The sequence below is a fragment of the Pan paniscus genome, chromosome 9 (genome assembly GCF_029289425.2).
Source record: "Pan paniscus chromosome 9, NHGRI_mPanPan1-v2.0_pri, whole genome shotgun sequence".
In the NCBI taxonomy this organism is placed as follows: Eukaryota; Metazoa; Chordata; class Mammalia; order Primates; family Hominidae; genus Pan; species Pan paniscus.
This window is the reverse complement of record NC_073258.2, coordinates 100885698-100907039: the sequence shown is the minus strand read 5'-3', so window position 1 is coordinate 100907039 and position 21342 is coordinate 100885698. Positions and strand designations below refer to the sequence as shown.

Here is a 21342-nt window from a genome sequence, read left to right as displayed (position 1 = left end):
GGTGCCTTGCACCCGCTTTGCCTTACGCCATGATTGTACGTTTCCTGAGGCCTCCTCAGCCATGCTGAACTGTGATCAATCAAACCTCTTTCCTTTATAAATTACCCAGTCTTGGGCAGTACTTTATAGGAGTAGGAAAATGGCTTGATACAGATACCATCATTATCACTATCACCATTACCACCACCACCACCACCATCATCATCGTCATCAGTATCATTATCATTATACATAACATTCACTGAGTACTGAGTAGATGTCATACACTAGGCAATGTATTTTACATGTAAAATTTCATTTAATTCTCAGAACCCAATCAGCTTACTCTTTAAATTTAGTAAGATAATAAATTAGGTAACTTATTGAAACCTCATAATCTGCAGGATAAGCAGAGCAAGTAAGTCCTCTTTTCATACACTGGTTTATACTTTTACCAACAACGTTAAAGTGCTTTGCAAATCATAAATGCTACGAACTCATAAGCAGTCATCATCATTATTAGTAATAATGTGATTTACTATCTGAAGAGAGTTCATATTGATCATTCTGTGATATAAGTAACAAACAAATATAAACAAATCTTAGCTCTGATGTAATCCATTTTCTTGTATATTTTAGCTGTATCATTTAGGGCCAAATGAATGAAATGTTTGGTAATATATAAGCAGGCAACTAATTTGTTAATCATATTTTTTTCTAAAAGTCATACTATGTTCTAGTTATTATCAAATTTTCAACTTTAGAATAATGATTTCTAAATTTCCTTAGCAAAATATATACACATAAAAAATACTGTGTTTTGAAGACACTGACCCTCAAGAAAACAAAGAAAACTAAACCTGGCAGATTTACTCAAAACATGGTAGAAAAAAATGAGCCAAATGGTTATTTGGCACTCTGTTGATAAATGATGAACTATAACCTTCAGTTGTTCTATCATTTTCAATCATTTTATTTACAATTTAGAGTTAAATTTCAGTAATGCTAAATTAAATTTACCTTTGAGATTTTCTGACATATTTTCAGATGATTAGATTATATTTTCCTGCAATTAAGACTATATATTACATTTTTATGCCATTGCTCTGGACATAATTTTATGCTATGAAAGCAATTGACATATTTTGTTTTTTTAAATATTTCTTTTTGATCTTATTTTATTATATTTTTGAGACAGGGTTTTGCTCTGTCATCCAGGCTGGAGCTCAGTGGTATGATCACGGCTTAGCTAAACCACCCAGGCTCAACCCATCCTCCCACCTCAGCCTCTTGAGTAGCTGGGACTATAGGCATACACCACCATGCCTGACTATTTATTTGTTTTTTCTTCTTTTTTTTTTGTAGAGACAGGAGTCTTGCTATGTTGCCCAGGCTGGTCTCAAACTCCTGGGCTCAAGTGATCCTCCCATCTTGGCCCCCCAAAGTGCTGGGATTATAGGCATGAGAACTGTACCTGGCCTGAATGTCTCTTTTATAATATACTATTATGTTAATTCCTTTTCCCCAATATAATATTATTATTTATTTCTTATACAGAAACTGCCATTTGCTGTTTCAATAGTTCTTTGGAATGAACCCAAAACAACAAAATTTTTATTGAAGGACAACACTAATTCATTCCACATTTTTGTCACAATTGTTGTAGGTTGGATGAGTGGGGCACATATTTGATGTAGATCATATGAGTGATATTTATATTTATATTCCAATAAAATAAGCCATGATTTGAATCTCCACACCCAATGTAAGTTATAAATTAAAAAATGACACAAACTTTTTGAAGTCTTAACAGTTTTCTAACACCTCTGTTTCCATTTAAATTTATATTTAGAGCTGTAATCAAATGGTTGGTGTGCATTATAACAGAAAAGCAATCTAAAATTTCCTCAAGAAAATAAGTTGTCATTGTAACTGATACTTCTTTTAAAGAATGTAAAATATAGACATTTGACATTGTTAAGTTTCTAGTCATAATTTTAGAATGTACAATTTTTCAACTATGTGTCTTCTTATATTATGGAATTCTGCCTATTGCTGTTGAAATCTTAGCCTCTTATTTAATATTAAGTGTTATTATTTTTTGTAGTGAACTACATTTTTCTTCTTAAAACCTAGGGCTGCCAGATATGGTAACAAGTCATTCAATAATAAAAATGGTATTTTGTAAGTGTGCCTGTCAATTTTAAGAATAAAAATGCAATATATGTCTGGGCTTTGTTATTCAATAAAGCCAGTTTATTGACCTAAAACATGTAGATCAAGGTAGGCAGAATGCTAAGGAAATGTGGCTGAGTCTTGCTTTTACTTGAATAAATTAAAAAAAAAATTTACATTTTAGCCTTCTTCCTAAACAACACTTTGACTGGAAGTATTGACATCTAGAAAAAATTGAGTGATCTGAGTTTCAGGTCAATGTATCTTTCTCACTAACTCCAAGGGTTAGCAGTAGAAAAAGGAAGAGAAACAAGAAAGCTGAAAAATTCACAAACTGTATTTTTCAACATCTGAAAAATAAAAAATTTAGTAAGCTTATGTTGTTGTAATAGAATACTCATAATCCTGTTACTTCTCTCAATACTTTTGCTTTGGTAAAAGAGGTTCCACCCTAATTTTTTAAACTCACCATGTGTCATTTGTGAACAGTTGATGAAGAACATTCTTATTGTGAACTGAAATAAATAGGACAAAACTCACATGCCACCCAGAAACATAAAACAAAGTCATGCATTTCAGATAGAATGTTTTGCGTAGATAAGGCATATATATTTTCATGACACTGTAAGCTTTTTAATACGTTCAGAAAAAATAACCTAGCAGTGTAAATTATTTGTTCTTACTATGCAACAAAACAATTTTCTTCTACTTTAATTAGGTTTGTGCAGTTTTAAAAAAATCATAGTGTTGTGGGCAAAAATCCACTAATATTCAATCACTATCTGATCAATTCAGTCATAGGCAACAATGATCTCACAATTTGTCATTTGCTACCCGCCCCCCAACCTAAGAATGAGAAATTGTTTTTAAAACAAGTTGTACGACGTTGGGGCTCAGAACATGATACCCCAGAATATGGCACAGAGTACCTTGACCTGAAGAAGACTGAAAGGACCTTGGAAGCAGGATATTTTTGAACTTCTCCCATCTGTCTGTTTCACACTCATCTTTCTCTACTGAAGAGAATGACAGAAACCAGAATTCTCTCCCCCAAGGCAGATCATAGAAACTATAACTTCCCTTCGTCAAAGCAAGCCATAAAACCTAGAAAGATTGACCTTCTCCCTTCTCCCTTGAATTATCTCATGTGACAGGTGATTTGTCCTACACCTGGAGGAAAGGAATACCACACAAAAAGGCCAAGAAGAATCTGAACACATAGGCCTTGCTGGATTTCCCCTCTCAGTCTATTACCATTAGATCACATCTTTTTTGTCCAATCATATTTCTACACGGCTCTCTATTCTTCATTGAACCTAAGCATAAAAAGAGTTTTCTCTAAGTCTTTGGGTCTTCATTTCTGAAGGCCCCTGTGTCACACAAAACTTTGATTAAATAAATGTGTTATGTTTTTCTCTTGTTAGCCTGTCTTTTGTTTTGAATGACAGCCTTGACCCTTATGATAGGTCTTTTGGTGTAAGAGTGCCAATGACGACCCATCCCAATCCCAGGTGATCACCCTTTCCAAGAAGCATAGATCTTGGGGTCTAAACTGAAGCCAGTAATTCGAAAAATTGATAATCTGAAATAGACTATTTAAATCAGTGTCCCTCAGATTTGATGGAAAACAAAAATACTCTATTTTTAAAAATTTTTCAAAATGTTTCACTGTTACTTAAGAAATTATTCAAGTGAACCGCTAATGCAGACTTAAATTTTTTAAATTATATTTTATGTAGATTGGGACAAACATAAAACAAGTCATAAACTCCTTATACTTCTATATCAATTAAACAAAATCTAATACAGTACAATATTATTTTGACATAATAGAGGATACTATTTTGTCAAAGCTGAATCACCATTTGTAATACCAATATATCAATAATAGTAGGACATGGAACATTTGAATTTGGCACAAATAGATTGCCATGTGATGATATGATTCCCTCATGATTTTTTCTCCATTTGTACTCCTGTGATATCCTTTGGCTTTAGTTGCCAAAGACAAATGTTTACATATTAAATATTCCTCTGCTCACTTCTCATTTGCCTATGGCACTAAAAATAATCCTATACTATTTTGCCTAAATATGACCTGGATAAAAAGACAAGCATTGGCATAAATATCACATGAAAGTATTCTGTCATGATTATCCAGAAGATTCACATATGTTTTTATCATTTGTATTAAAATCAAATTAAAACACAATGCTTAAAAATTATCACAGATGATTTGTAGACCTCCTAAATGCAGAAGCAAGATGAAAAACAAACAAAAATAATTAGTTTAATTAAAGTGTACTTTCTTCAAAACCTAGTGAAATTTCCAACTTATGCTAAAACCCCATGGAGTCAAAGAAGACTGACCATTTTGAAGTCAAACTTTGGGTTCTTTTAAAATCACTATATAGGCAAAACCATGTTTCAATCAGTTCATAAAATACGTCTCATGGTACTGCAAGACTCTTTCTTGCATAGTTTGTGTGTGTCACCTGTAACCTCAAAAAAGTCTAATGTTGAACTTGAATTATAAAATAGATTCTAACCTTTTGTTTTCTCTAACTGCTCTGTCTCCTTTCTTCCAAGAGATGGTTGGTTTTGGAGAGCCTTGGGGTTTGCACTCTATGACAACTTCTCGGTCTTTGGTAACAATTATTGTTTTCTTCAGTTGATTCAGTGCAAAAGTGGGAGCTGAAGCTATTAAAAAAGCAAATGTTAGTTTCTACCAGAAGCAATGACAATAATCTCTAATGGGTGATTCATGAAGATTTTGTAACTTTTTCTTCTGGGAGGCATTTCTCATAAAATCATAGTATATCTACACATGAAAAAGGCAGTAGCTCAAAATTTTACTTATTATTAATTAATATGTACCTTAGTACATTAGCAGGTGACTTCATACAATGTGGGATCTACAGGTAAAGGCTATTTCAAAAAATGACATGTTGTAATTATGATTACCAACTTCAATTATGAAAGACTAGTGAATGACCTTGGCAAAAGAGCAAAAGGCTAACTGACAGAGTCCATCTGACCTTCCTTTGGTAAGATGGAGGTGACCTGCGAAAAAGACAATCCTGTGTCTTCCATTTCCCATCTACGAATCTTAATTTATTCTGTATATTACTTTAATATTATAAAACATTAAATGTTTTATATAATACATTGTTTAAAAATTAATTTTTAAAATTGAATTATTTGAATTTCAATTAGCAATTTTACTTGTAATTTTTCACTTAGGTTTGATCATTCATTCATAAATATTGTGTATACTATAATTTAGATCAAAACACTTTTGAATCTAAAAGAGAACCTGAAAGATGTCTACAAGTCCACAGTATCTGTGACATTTATTTTTACCTATCTGATATTATATGTATTTCATATTATATATATAAAATATATCATATAGCAACATAATGCATGTCACAACATTGAAAAAGATATGTATAGAATTGAGATAGGTTAAGAGATTTTTTAAAACCGAAGAAATTAGCCAGGCCTGGTGGCTTATATCTGTAATCCTAGCACTTTGGGAGGCTGAGGTGGGCAGATCACTTGAGGTTAGGAGTTCAAGACCAGCCTGGCCAACACGGTGAAACCCCATCTCTACTGAAAATGCAAAAATCAGCTGGGTGTGGCTGTGGGTGCCTGTAGTCTCAGCTACTTGGGACGCTGAGGCAAGAGAATCACTTGAACCCTGGAGGCGGAGGTTGCAGTGAGCAGAGATGGCATCACTGCACTCCAGCCTGAGTGACAGTGAGATTTTGTCTCAAAGAAAAAAAGTTAAAAAGCTAAAGAAATTTATGAGGAGATAGTTGCAGGTAACTTTTTTTTTTTTTTTTTTTTTTTTTTTTTGCCTCCTGGGAATAGAATTTACAAAAAGTAATTTTGAAAATATTTCTTGTGAATGGTAAGGGTTTGAGAAATGTTTCAGGGCTACTAACTAGGTGAAGGGTGAATCAGCCTTTTAATTCAGTGCTATTATACTGTGAGTTGACAAGAAAGTTCATTAACATTTGATTGGTTAGAATGAAGGAGATTGAAAGGAAGAATCCTATATCTATTTTGGATGGATTTGTTGTAATGTGGAGAAATTTCAACTGCAAATATTCATAATTCAACAAATCACTTTAGGATGTATTACATTTAGCTGATACGTAAATGGTGGGCTCCAAGATTCCTGAGATCTTTGGTGTTTCTCTTAAGTTATGCTTTGAGAATTTAAATTTAAATGGGGAATAGAAAACACACTTGGGCTTCTGCCCGCTTTGGAAAGACAATGAGTGAGTATCTTTCTTTACATTACAAACATCCCAGAACCAGTTTAGGAAAAAATCAAAGTGGGAAAAGTAAAATTCATTCCAATGGCTCATATATGCTTTTTCTGGGTAGTCTATTTCACTGGATGGATTGTTTCCTGTAGTATTTAAATAGTGAAGAAATGCAGTGCCTGGGTTACATTCTTATCAAGGGTGTAACCCTATGAGATTGTAGTGCCTGGCGTCAGGAAGCCTTTCCCTGTTACGTAAGGAAGGTATTAGTTGATGCCCCATGAGGAGAGAGTGATTTAGCCTGGAGCCTTGCTTTGCAGGAGCCACACAGCTACTGATAGGAACTGCCTGGGAAATTATTAAGCATTGCTATGGGAGCATGGACAGGCTGCTGGAATTCTATATTCTGATCTCCTACCCTCAAGGCATTCTTCCTTGGAAGTTAACATATATTTCTTTATATGATTTTTTTAAGTGCTATAGCAAAGACGTATTGTGTAAACCTTTTAAGATTAAAACTAAAGTTAGAAAAACTATATGAACAAAAAGTTATGGGACGAACTATACATAACATAAACCTGTCTACTAAAGTTAAAAAAAAATCAGCAAGACATAGTATTTCTTTTCAAGCCATAAAATAGATTTTTACAACCACATCATAAACCTTCAGTATAGTAAAAATTAGAGCATGAAAAGAAGCAAGGTTTTTTTTTTCCATTTATTTACTTAGAAACTGCATACCTAGAATCTTCAGCTCAGCACTAGCGTAAATGGCTCCATACTTATTTTCAGCCAAACACTGATACATTCCAGCATCTGATTGATTCACATTGTGGATCATCAATACTCCATTAACCATCTCAACCCTACTCTGTAATGGAATTTAAAAAATTAGATCTAGAAAGTAAACAAATAACATGGATTTTATGGGTATTCTCTCCTAGACTAAGAAAAAGCAAGTTTGCAATTAATGCAGTTAAACATTATTTGGCCACTTAGCAATGTAAATGTACTGTTCATTATTTTATTGTAACATGCCACTTGTAAATTATTTATTGGTTGAAAAAGAAATTACATTTTTTTTGTAGTTATTCTGACAAGTTTTACTTTCAGTTTGGTTTTTAAAGTGAGGTGCCTTTTTTGGCACACTAGTTGAGTTTGTGAAATATAATCAGCAGGTGATGCTTTTATTTGCATTCCGTTTACAAAGGGAAAGAAGGATTCATATAGTGGAAAAGATTGAGGTTGCAGACACATGAGATCAAGGTTAAAAATAGCCCAGGTCATAAGAACAATCCCTTTACTATATGGATCCAATCAGGAGTTTGCCATTTTCACTCACTTCCCAAAAAACTAACACAGATAGAAAACTGCCTTGTGACTCGATTCTAGATAAAATTATTGGTCAGACAATATACTTCAGTATCAGAAGATAGTATAAAAAACAAAAAATTGAGCATGTGCAAATTAAGGTAACCTCAAGTCAAGAGCATATTTCAAAAACAAATTTTAAATTTTAAATGTTGTTAAACCTCCAAATGTCTTGTCTACTTAATGCCAAGCAAATCATTAAAAAAAAAAATCTTAGTTGGCAGTGCTTTGTCTATCAACGAAGATACCGAGTAATTTTAGGTGATATCTAAAGATTAGCTACAAATGGAAATAAGTGTATGATAACATTGATAGTTTCATAAAAATTTATAGGATTGAAAACAGTTTAAAGAAACACTGTATTGCCAAAAAATGTAATGAGGTAATTAAAATTTAAAAATGCTTATATATTTGTTATGTTTCTCACTCAAAATATATTAAAATATGTGACTACTATATCCCAGACATTGAGTTAAATTCTCAGTTAATCCCCGTAACATTCATCCTTAACACAAACATGTCCTATTATATGAATCAGAAACAGGAAAAGGCTTTCAATAAGACTAAAGAAGCCTAGTTTGTCCTGTGTGAAATCTCGCTAAAATTACAACAGAACAGGTTAATGACTCCCAACAGTACCTGAGGTGAGAGGGGTACTCCATTCTTCAGCCAACGATACGTGGGTCTGGGTTTTCCAGTAGCCTTACATTCCCATCGGAGAGGGCTCCCACTGTCTAACTGAGTATCATTCAGTTTTTCTACCCAGTGTGGGTAGGCTGTAAGTATGTAAGCAGTAAACAAGGATGATTTCATTTCTCAAACGCTTTACCAAGTTTAAAATTTACATGGAAAAATTCAACATATTTTTTTAAAAGCAATTCATTCAACCATAGGTATTATGAAGAAGCACGGCATTGCGTTACACACAAAATTCTATTTCCTGTACCCCCCAAAAATAGCAGTGAAGATATTTTGATAATATAAAATGCTATTGTAACTATGCAAAATCTTCTTCTTTTTTTTTCTTATTTTGGACTTTAAGTGGTTTAGTTATCCCCAAGGCACCTGAACCAGTTTAATAGGAAGTCAGGTACTAGAGTCAATTGCTCTTTCAATGTAGTGGGGCAGCATTAGCACAGGTAGAAATATACAGTGTATCTACTCAACTTGTTTCTATCTCTCTGTGTATATATATAACACCTGAATGACTTTGGAAAAATGATTTGTGAATCCAGATTTCAGTGTAAAATTTTTCTTAATTTACATTCTTGCAATATAATTTTTTTAGTTTTGCAAAATTGTTACAGAGGAAAATTTATTTTATTAAGAATGAGATACTGTTGTAATTATATGAAATCAAGATACAAGTTAAAGTTCATTTCCACTATTGGCCAATTTTTAAGGAAAAATGTTGAATAAAGCTGACTCTTTCTTTACAAATATTCTGTTTAAAACAGTCAAAGAAATACGTATAAAAATATTGCACTGAATTTATTATTTCTAACAACATTTTTGGCAAAAACTGTAAAATATTTATATGTGCTACTGAGGGCTTCGATCATTCATTCATTTATATGTTCTTTCATATATGCTACATAGTCTTTGTTCGATCTTAGAGGCTATTAAGAATACAGAAACAGAGCGGCTCTAAAAGAGTTTTTGCTGCGGTAGAGGTGGTCTAATGTCACTGCCAAGGAAAAGGAGAGCATGTGAAAAAAGATGTATTAAACAACTGCACATTGGACCTGGGACGGTGGCTCATGCTTGTCATATCAGGAATTTGAGAGGCCAAGGCAGAGGGATTCCTTTAGCCTGGGAGTTCCCAGCTCGGGCAACATGGTGAGACCTTGTCTCTACTAAAAATAAAATAAAAAACATTATCCAGGTGTGGTGGCACATGCCTATCGGTCCAGCCACTTGGAAGGTTGAGGCAGGAGGACTGTTTGATCATGGGAGGTTGAAGCTGCACTGAGCTGTGATCATGCTATTGCACTCCAGTTTGGGTGACAGAGTGAGAACCTGTCTCAAAAAAGAAAAATAAAAAGTAAAGAACACTACACATGCATGTCAGAATAGTGGATATAATGGAGTAGCAGATGTCCCAAACCAAAGCCAGTTTAGCAGGGAGGAGAAAGAGCAAGAAAGAACTCACATTTATTAAATGCTAGTGCTAGTCATTACCATGTCCTAGACACTGAGCCAAATTCTCAATTAATCCCTGTAACATTCATCCTTCAAACAAACATGTCCTATTTTATGAATCAGATTTTGACTCAAAGAGGTTAAAGAAATTTACCCAAGGTCACAAAGTTAGTTACTTGTTTCTAAGAGGGAATTTTGCTTTTATTAGCTTACTGGTCTTCTGGCCAATATAGTCTAGACTTTAGAAGCCCCACTTTGGCATAGCATAGTCAGGATTTGTAAACCTTGGAATACATTCTGTGATTCAGCTTCTAAGCCTGCAAGCTATCATTCAAAAATCTTACCATAGTGAGTTTCAAATATTCATCATGATTTTTGTACCTGCCTTCGGAAATCATCTCTTTGTAGTTATGTGTCATATATGCCAAAATGCTGATAGGAGTGATGGGATACACAAACAATATTAAAATCTACTTTTACATCTGGCTTTTCTGTAAAATTTACTAATCTGCCAGGATACTTTACACTATGCATGACTCCTGTAAGCCAGATAAACTGGTGTGTTATCTCCCAAGCACACACTGTATTTTATTTAAACTGTTCACTCTACATAGAGTGTTCTACTTCTATTCTGTCTCTTTTAATTCTACTCATGATTCAGTGTTTATTCTAAATTAAGTAAGAGGTATTAATCACAGCCTCAAAGAAGAGTCATGTGCACCTCCTCTGGACACCTGTAGTTCTTATTCATTTGGAAAATATTCATGTCGTAGCTTGTTACCTCTCTTCTGTTGCTGACTTAAATTGTTATTTAATATTTTAGTTGGTTAGAGTTTGACACTCAGCTAGACAGTGAGATCATTAAGAGCAGAGATGATTCTAAACATAATGTTAGGCGAAACAGTGTCCTACCTATAATAACTGATTGTCTTTGTTAGACTTATTGATCTATCTCTAAATGTACCATGACTGTAGCCTTTAAAATAACTTCAAAAGAGATTTTTAAAAGTTATAGAAATGAAGAGCTAGGAAAGAAAGAACAGTTAAAATATTTAAATAAAAACAGATTTGACATCTGAGAAAACAATCCATTAGAAATTGGAAGAAAAAATTTAGAGTCCTGATTCCAAAACAAATTTTTCATAGGAATCAAACATATGATTAATGACATTAATACAAATATGAATTAATTTTTTCTTTCCTTTCTTTAGATTTTTTTTTTGGATACCATTATAGGTAAAATGCTTACTCTGAAGGTACGAACATAAATGTGCTATCATATCTGTTTGCTGTAAGCTCAAACTCTAGTGGGTGAAAGGCCATTAAAATGTTATTCAAATTCATTCTACCAAGAATTCTACAAGTAAAAGTGGCCTGTTACACTGCCCTCAAAATTGAAAAAATATTATCAGTATGTCAACTATTGTCAGATAAAAGACAGATGTCATTTCATATTTTGTTGCTTTGAACGCTGTACCTTGTGTGTGAATCTTTTGTACCAAACTATGTTGTTATGTGTAAGAGCTATACTTCTGTAGCTTTATCTCTATGTTGCATAATAGCAAAAAAAAAAAAAAATCCTGAAATGGTATAACTTGGTGATGTCACTTGGCTGCTTAAGATGCCATATGCAGTTAGTATATATAGCCTGCTTGTTAATTGACTTGATATAAAAGCTTTCAAGCAAGTCCAAACAAATACATACACAAGCACACAAACGCATAAACATACACACACAAACATGCAGACAGACACACGCACAAGTGGAATTTGGGTTGTAGATTGTGTTACAATGAAGTTAAGCTCTATATTAGAAAAATAAATTTAATGTCATCATTGAATAAACATTAATTAACATTAAGGCTATGGGAATTTATGAATGGCTATCCTTCACAAAATACCTGGAAAATGTAGGTTATGTTCAATACTAGATCAGCTTGACTTCTACAACAGATTTCTTGTTTACATTGCAAGATATTTTATAAACCACTAGGTCTATACTATATGGTCCAAGGCAAAAAACATTATGTGAAAGGGCAGTGGTAAAATTTTTAAAATAAAACATTAAAAACTGAATTAAGGCCTGAAATAATTTGTCTTAGGCTGTAATCTGAAAAAGACAGTACAGTACTTGCAAGATTCCTACAAAAACAACAAAATTACTGGTAACATAAAATCAGAAACATAAAAGGTTACATTTAAACTTTTTCTTTTTTTTTGGCAGAGGATTGCAAGTAACTAAAGGGCATTGGCTTTGGCTTCTGAATAATAACATGGGGTGAGCAGACGCCAAGACGTGGTCTGCATTATGGAAAGTCTTTCATCTGTCTGGGAAAGAAAAATCACAGGTTGGGCCACATTTAAAACAAACCTAATAACTTTTTAAAATCTAGCTTTTGTCAAGCCACCTATTTTAGGATGTGGAAAACTGAAGAGACATATGGCACTTTAAACCCAGGAGCTGTTAAAGCCTCACCAGATGCACCGTACTTATGTAATACATTTCAGCTTCAGATCAGTCTCTGGGTTACATTTTATAAAATGCTAAGCAGATGTGCATAAAGAAAACTCTTGCTTATTATCTCTTGTCATTAGAAATTCTGTAACTCTCTACTGATAAATGCTAAGTGTTATTGGCCTCTTTTGTTGCTTCTCTACTCTTATGTATTGAGGAGTCAACATATTTTATCCGCATAGATCACTTTCAGTATTATGACTCTCAGCTGTAGGCCAATGAGAGGTAATGTGTTATATTGGAGAGATTATACAGTTGGGGATGAATATGGGTTCAAATTCTAGTGCTACCATGCCCTTGCTCTATTATGTGGCTGAGAATGAGTTATTTAACTGTAATGAGTCTCAGCTGTAAGCTGTAGATAGTAATTCCCATTTCAATGAGCTACCATGATGATAGAAGATAATATATATTGGTTACTTTCCCCCCAATCCATTGCCCATGTGTTTTCTAGCAACTGTGAATATACATATGGCATCACTTTCATAATAACAGTAGAATTCAAGGCAAGAATTTTTTCTCCATAAAACAGGATTGAAAACTGTCTTTAGGTATGAAATTATTAACCAGGAATCAACAATTTTATATCATTTCCTAGAGTAAATATTTAATATATTTTAACAGCTAAAACATCTTTAAAGATCAGACCTAACATACATAAACAGTATTTTGAAGAAAAGAAAAAAGAACAAAAACTAATGGCAAGGATTTTAATATATCATACAGTTTTCTGTAACATTAATAAAATGTTAACTATAGACTATAGAAAGTAGAAATTATCTGCTCTCGATGCCATTCTCATCTCATGCCTTAGTTCAGGTTCTCAGTGTCTCACTGAGAAGTAGCATGCTATCCTTGGGGGTGGAGGTAGGATTTGAATTCTGGTGTCACTGCCAGTTTCAGTTGGATTCTGGTTCTACTATTTGTTATTAATGGGTCCTGGGGTAATAAGTTCCTTAATATTTTGAGGTCTAGTTTCTTGTCTGTCAAATGGGAATCTTAATACCTAAGGGTTATTGTGAGTTAATGTATGTAAAGTACCTCGTAGTAATGTCTAGAAGGTAAGCTCTTGGTAATTATTAGTTCCCTTCATTAGTTCCTTAGTCTTTCCTGACTCTCATCTATTTTTCATAGTGGACATTATAAAATGATGTGCATACCTAAGTATTAATCTTTATAACAGTATAGAATCATAATAAAAATTATCCACTGTGTGCTGAACAGAATTCACAGGGCTGGATGAAAAAAAAAGTAGACTATTTTGAAAGAGCTTACAATCAAATTGCAGATGATAGAAGCGATTAACATTTGTGAGGATACTGTCCAGAGATTTTATGAAGATAAGGAAATCTATAATACCACTGTACACTGAAAATGAAACTGTATTCCTTTACTGGATATTTAGTACAGTACAACTTACTTTTAAGCATTCTGGATAAGGGAATATTTTAATACTGATACAATTCTAGTTGAAATAGTAAATGTAAACTGTCTAGAGGTCATAGTGACTGTCTTCATAGAGTGACAAATTACTAGTTGGTGAGGCACATGATACACACTTAAACTCACAGATCACACGTCTTTATATAATGAGATTTTTGTGTACATAAAATATTTCCCATTTTGAGAACTCCTTATAAAACTGCTTAAATGATGTTTGTCCTTCCTGCCTCCATCTTTCCCCCTTCAATTACCCCTTTTCTCCTTACTTTGTTCTGCATCTCTTTTGTCATTTTGTCATTTATTTCTTTTCCTTTTAATTGAGAACTTTACCAAGCAAGAGTTCAACTTGCATTAGAACTATAGAAACAAAATTTTATATGATGAGTTAAAACCAGGTCTTTTTGATCAATCGTCAGAAACTAGAGGGGACAGAAACAGCCAAAGAAATGACTTAACCCATGAAAATCCTATTATCAAGAAAGGCATACCAAATAGAATATTTATGCAGTTTATGCTAAGGTTCAAATTATTTCCAAAACTTAGTATTTTAATTTTTCCAAGTTTTATTTCTTTTTTATGAGTATTACTTTTAAGACCTATTTATGTTATATTAGACATGTAAGTGTACCTTAATTTTAATTTATTTAACTACCATGGACTTCTTGATGTTGTATCATTTGTTGTTTTATGTTTACAATGTAGATACTGAATTAAAAACAGTAAAATCTGCAGCTTAAACTTATGTGTACTGTCTATATAGCACTTTTATAATGCTTTGACCAAGAAAAGGGACTAGAAATGCTACCTTAGATCCCTGGTTCATTTTTTGAAACTAATAACTAAGCATAAGTATTCCTGCAATTGTACTTTCAAAAACAATGTGCTACCATTGTTTTCAGTACTACATGAATATTGACTGTTTGGATAAAACGGGTAGTCTGTACTTCTAACAGATAGAATCTCAATTACAGAGCTTCCTACAGTAATTCATTCTATTGAGAGAATATTCTAAATATAAACCATGAGACAGTGAAATATCCATTCATCATGCTATCCATATCTACTGCCAGTCAGGTGGAAATGACTGAATCCTATCTACACTTTACAGAGTTTGATGGGGAGGAAAGCCCTCATGTCTAACATGACAGTTTTAAAAGTACAAAAGTTGGATGAATACATGATAACCAACATACTTTTATTTTTTATTTGTAATATTTTTTAAGACAGGGTCTAACCCAGGCTGGAATACAGAGGCATTATAATGGTTCACTGCAGCGTTGACTTTCTGGGTTCAGGTGATTCTCCCACCTCAGGCTTCTGAGTATTTGGGACCACAGGAGTGCAACGCCATGCTCAGATAATTTTTTGTATTTTTTTTTTTTTTTAGAGACAGGTTCAGCTGCCACGGCCTCCCAAAGTGCTGGAATTTCAGGTCTGAGCCACTGCACCTAGTTACCAAGATACTTTTAGAAGTGAAATAGGACACTCTTCTTAATTGTCCTAGGGCAGCAGATGTAAAGTGGGATTTTCTAGGGCAAAGCAAGGTGTATGGCCTCCTGATGGAGCATGGTAGAAAGCTACCCTAAACGTGGGCTGAAGAAAGACTTCACATGCTTTCAAGATATATTCCCCACCTGTCACAAATATATGCCAAGTAGCTAGCCAGCCCAGTTTCTCTTTCTAAGGAACAATCTAGATTTTTTTTTTCTATTCAAAGTGATGCATGCTTTGGGTAGGTTTGTCTTTACCCAGCTGGCCTACAGTGCATGACAAGGACACCCCAGATTGTTTAAGTAGCACTTTCTCACTAGAATGTACACCAGTAATAAGGAGTGAAAACAATTTTTTTTTTTTTTTACATTTCTGGAAACAGTCATCATTACCTATGAATTAAGTAGCTGGGGTTAAGGGAGGAGTAAGTAGAGTCATGCTATGTAGGAGCCTCAGTCCCTAGAACATACAATCTAATTCTATTTAGGTGTGGGCCATTCTTCGAACACAGAGAATTGGTACTTTCCTCTGATAGCCTTCAGAGTAACAGGCATGCTTTACATTATTTGTGATTTTCAGTAGTAAAGTTCCGGTTCAACACTTGTCTTTCAGTATCAGATTTTTATCTGTACAGAGGGATGGTAATACTTCAAACTGTTGGTGTGAGAATAAAATGACCGTGTATTTTAACATTAATCTTTGCTCCACTGGGGTACAGAAAAAAACTTTTCCCTATGGCTAGAGAGAGTTGTCTTAATGATTTGTTTTATGAATTATGAACAGTTATAAACTTTGTAGATTTCATCCAAATAGTCATGGCCTAAAAACAATCAAACCACTACTAATATTTCAATCTTAGGAACATTTAAATGTCTATGTCCTTTTCTTCCAGATGCTCTCCCCTGTTTATCCCTTAAGGTACCAATCCTCTCTACAGCTTTTCCTGACTCCTCTGAGTAGAATGCTGTAGACTCTGAATTCCCACAGTCCTCTTCACATGCCTTTGTCACTGCACATAGAATGCTCCACTCTAATGTAGAGTTTGCTTTTCCTCTAGTCCAATGGATCATGAGTTACTTCAAGGCTCTATTGCTGGCATGTAGAGCAGTATGAGGCACTTAACAAACATTAACTGTATCAATGAATGAATGGATAAAATGTGCAATGCATAATCAATTTGGTTAGAGTGCTAAATTCCTAAAGGAGTTGTTAAAGATGAAGAAAGACTGGTTGAATTCAGATATTAATATTTCAAAATACTCTTTAGGAGTTCCTGTAAAGGGCATTAAGCTTTTGGAACTGATCTTGAGATACAGGGACAGTGATGGTTTCCTGGAGGAAACAGCCAATATGAAATTTGGATAACTATATATTCAAAGCATCTATATTTGCTTATTTCAATGCTCTAGCCTATTGCTTCTCTTTTTAGTGTCTTCACCTAGAAAATGAGAATACCCTAACTTACCCATTATATATATACTGTTAATCAAATATGAAAAGTGCAAACAACTTTGAACTTTAGAAGTAAAGATGAGATTGTAAAAACTTTTGAACGAGATTTTCCTAATTCTTAGACACAACCTGGTTGACTGGCATTTTTGGACAATATAAACACTTGCAGGCTGTAGGGGCTATTTATCATACAGATGTATTAATTTAGGCCACAGGTCAGCAAACTTATTCTGAAAAATGCTCAAAAGCAAATATCTCAGTCTTTGCAAGTCAGCTGGTCTCTGTCTATATTTAATTCTGCCATTGCCAGGCAAAAACTGACAGGTGATATGTAAACAAGTGGGTGTGACTTTGTTCCAACATCATTTACAAAAAATGGCACCTGGGCAGGATCTCGTTGATGGACACTAGATTGGAACCTCTGATTCTGGCCAAGTTCTAGAATAAGTTAATAAGTTTTCCAAGATTTTTAACTTGTCAGAGGATAGTGCTGGTGCCAGGGAAATAACTCATTTTTAAGGACGTAAGTTCTGTATGCTGTACAAAGACACCGATAATTCCCCATTCATTTATAATTTAAATCATTTCTATGTGTAGGGTAATTTGACATGATGCCTTACCATACGAAAGAAGTATGATTATAAATTATTACTTGGTTTTTATGTACCTAACAAACAATATTTAGTTAAAGTTAATTTCCACTTTCCGTTTGACTTTTGGGACTAGAGCAATCATGCTTTGCTGAAAACACTTACTGTATACTTGTAATTGTCCACGAAAGGAATTTTTTCCACGTGAGTTTTCAGCTCTGCACTCATAAATGCCTGCATCATCCAGCTGTACATTCGGTATTTCCAGCACTGCCTGAGATTTCCGCAGACGTGCCTTACTAGGAATATAACCATTAACCTTCATCCATGTGATTGTTGGAACGGGGCTACGATAGGGAACAAAAATACTGTTAATACACTCTCCACTGTTAGGAACATAGATTCTGTTATCTGGTAATTTAAGCACTTAATAGGCTGAGTGCAATAAAATGTAATCACAATTAAGGACCATGTGCTGGTTGATATATTTCACTTTCCATGTGGGTTGTCTGGGAAGTAGATTATAAAAAGAATTTCCTTTTCTTTCATATTTCAGGAAAGCAATTAAAAGACAATATAAGTTGTAACCAATTATGATTTATTTTTAAAAACATCGTTAGCCAGGTGCAGTGGCTCACACCTGTAATCCCAGCACTTTGGGAGGCCAAGGCGGGCAGATCACCTTAAGTCAGGAGTTCGAGACCAGCCTGGGCAACATGGTGAAACCCCATCTCTACTAAAAAATACAAAAAATAGCCAGGCATGGTGGTGGGCGCCTATAATCCCAGCTACTCTGGAGGCTGAGGCAGGAGAATTGCTTGAAACCGGAAAGCGGAGGTTGCAGTGAGCCAAGATCGCGCCACTGCACTCCAGCCTGGGCAACAAAAACCAAACTCCGTCTCAAAAAAAAAAAAAAAAGAAAAAAAATTGTTATGTTTTTGTAAATGACAACAGTAACTTGGCAAAATTACTAACATATATGTGCTTATTGCAATGAGTCAAACCAAAGGGTTAGGAATTACGTAAATTAAAACTTATCCTTCCTCCAACCCTGCAAATCTTATTTTCCGGCCAAATAGTAAATACAGTTTACACATAATCTCCCACTTCATCTCCGTGAAGCATATGTTCACACATGTAATGAGTTATTTCTGTTTTGTTATTTTTAAAATATAAATTTTGTGTATTTGCTATTTTATTATTTAATGATCATATTCAATAATTAGCCTGACTTATTCTGCTTAATAGTTGCAAATTATTTCATTGTATAGATGTACCAGCTTAATCAACTGCCCCCTTTTAGGTAAACATTGAAAGCAGCGGAGGTTTTTCTTTTTTTTTTTTTAATATTTTTTGAGACAGAGTCTTGCTCTTTCGCCAAGGTTCGAGTGCAGTGGCACGATCTCAGCTCACTGCAACCTGCACCTCTCGGAAGCAATTCTCCTGCCTCAGCTTCCCAAGTAGCTGGGATTACAGGTGTGCTGCCACCATGCCCGGCTCATTTTTGCGTTTTTAGTAGAGATGGTGTTTCACCATGTTGGCAAGGCTGTTTTCGAACTCCTGACTTCAAGTGATCTGCCCGCCTAGGCCTCCCAAAGTGCTGGGATTACAGGCATAAGCCAGCATGCCCGGCATTTTTCTTTTTTTAATCATTAAAAATCAATGCTGCTATAAATAACCTTGCACATATTTCACGTACTATTCTATTTTCTGTAGCAGTCATTCACAAAAGCAGGACTGATGGATCAAAGGACATGCACATTTTCCATTTTAATAAGTACTGCCAAATTGTTTTTCAATAATATACAAGCAGTTTCCCTACCTATTGGTAATATGTGATACTGTTTCCCTATATCTTTGCCAGCATCACATTTGATCAATCTGCTTGAAGCTTTGTTAGTATTTATAGGGCAAAAAATGGTATTTTATTGCTTAATATTTTCCTGAACCCTAAGGAGGTTGAACATCTTTTCATGATTTTATTGGCCATTTGCATTTGCATTTCTGTGAAATGTTTGCTTATGTTTTTTTATTATTATTTTGCTTGCTTTTTTATTTGCTTGTGTTAATTTCTTAGAGTTCTTTGTGTTTTAGGGCCATAGAACTATTCTTCCCCAGTGTATTGTTAGCTTATGATGGTGCCTGTAATACAATTTTATAATCATTTTTGGCGAGAAGAAAACATGTCTATAGTTTCCTTCCTGACTTCCGATTTTTTGTGTGTTTAGAAAATTATCTATAAACCTAAGTTTGTCCGTATTTTCTGAAGTATTTGGTAGCATTTTGTATCATTTTAAAATGTTTGGATCTCTCACCCAACTGGACTATATTTGTTTATTGATGTGAGATAGGGAATGTAAGTGATTATTTCAGCATCATTAAATAAGTAAAACTCCGTTTCCCACAATATTTAAAATGTTGCTTTTCTCATATAATTTGTTCCCACGTATGTGAATCTGCTTCAGGCTTCTCAATTCTGTTCCACTGATTTATTTAGTACTATTTATATTTAATACACTTCATGCTTTGGACCCAGTCGACTTTTTCAGTTTGATTTCTCACTACTTCTTTCCAGATCTCCTGACCCAGAAACACATTCGTCTGTGTTTCCAATCATATCTGCTAAAATGCTACTCATCCTCTGAGACCTGTCCTAAATGCCTCCTCTTCAGCAAAGTCCTAATTTGTGTAGCCAGCTAGAATTTTTTCTTTTAAATAACAAAATGCTTTGTGTATCTTACTTTTGTCTCTTGTAACAGTCTACCATAGATTATAACCGTTAAGTGTAAGATGTTTTCCTATTATTTTTTCCTAAGGAGTGATAGCAATGTTCTCCATTATAAATGACATTATGATAAACATCCTTATGTATCTTCGAATACCTTTCTGCTTTATTCCTTAGGAATAAAACTTAAAATTGAAGTTGCTGGATGAAGGAGTTGGCAATTTTTGCTTGTTGGTGTAGGTGCATGTATTCAATGTCCAGAAAGGATGAACCTTGCATTTTGGAATATCCTTTATATGAGTCTGACATATTATTCTTTTAATAGATCCTAGAAGTTTTGCATATATTCAGAGGTGAGATTGTCTGTAGCTTATTAAGGTTGTTTGTGAGCTTATTCGTTGGTGAGTTCATGGTTTGTTTATGGATAACTTTGACAGATGCAGTAGCATAATGGTGAGTGACTGCTTGGTAAACAAGCCAGAATATTCCTATTTTCTGTATTCTGTATCAACTTAAATTGTAGGGAAATTATATTTGCCTTCATATACTGATAGGATTCTCACAAAGTTACCTGGGTCTGCCACCGTCAGTGGAGTTAGTTTTTTGACTGTGTTTTCCTTGATTGTATTGTTCAAATTTCTGCTTATGCCAACTTTGGCAATTCACATTTCACTAGAAAACCAACTATTTTATCTATAATTTCAATGTTTTAGCAGCAAGTTATATAAATTGTAATTGTTTAGTTTAAAACAGTCTTAATCACAGCTGGTTACATATTCTAGTAGTTAAGTGTAGGTTCTGCAGCCAGACTGACGGGGTATAGAGGTAGCTCTGCAACTACAAGTTACTTAACATTTCATTTCTTTAGGTTTCTCAATTGTAACGTATGGTGGAAATATTACGACTTATGTCAGAGAGTAGTTGTGAATCTTGAAAGATTTAAACAGCCTGGCACAAAGTAGCAGGCAAAAAACCCTAGTTTACAATAATATAATGATGCTCCTTGCATATTCTTTATAATTTATATGGTATGAATATATGTTTTCTGTATTTTCCCCCACAGAAATAACACTACATATTGGTTAGCAGCACGGACCTTCAGAGAAACCTGGGTTCTAATATGATTTGGGCACAAAGATGCTATGTGACCTCGGGAAATTTGCCTAAGTTCTCTAAATTTTG

The 21342-nt window shown here is 34.2% G+C and overlaps 1 protein-coding gene across 1 annotated transcript in view; it reads right to left on the bottom strand.

The window, feature by feature from the left end:
* The window catches only part of CNTN5 (contactin 5), a 1328674-nt gene that overhangs the window by 275056 nt on the left and 1032276 nt on the right, over window positions 1–21342 (bottom strand). The window contains exons 10-13 of the mRNA XM_034933581.3: window positions 17601–17782; window positions 8442–8578; window positions 7173–7302; window positions 4704–4854 (exon numbers count right to left, since the gene is read on the bottom strand). Coding sequence (XP_034789472.3) covers window positions 4704–4854; window positions 7173–7302; window positions 8442–8578; window positions 17601–17782 — 600 coding nt within the window. The remainder of the gene's footprint in view (window positions 1–4703; window positions 4855–7172; window positions 7303–8441; window positions 8579–17600; window positions 17783–21342) is intronic.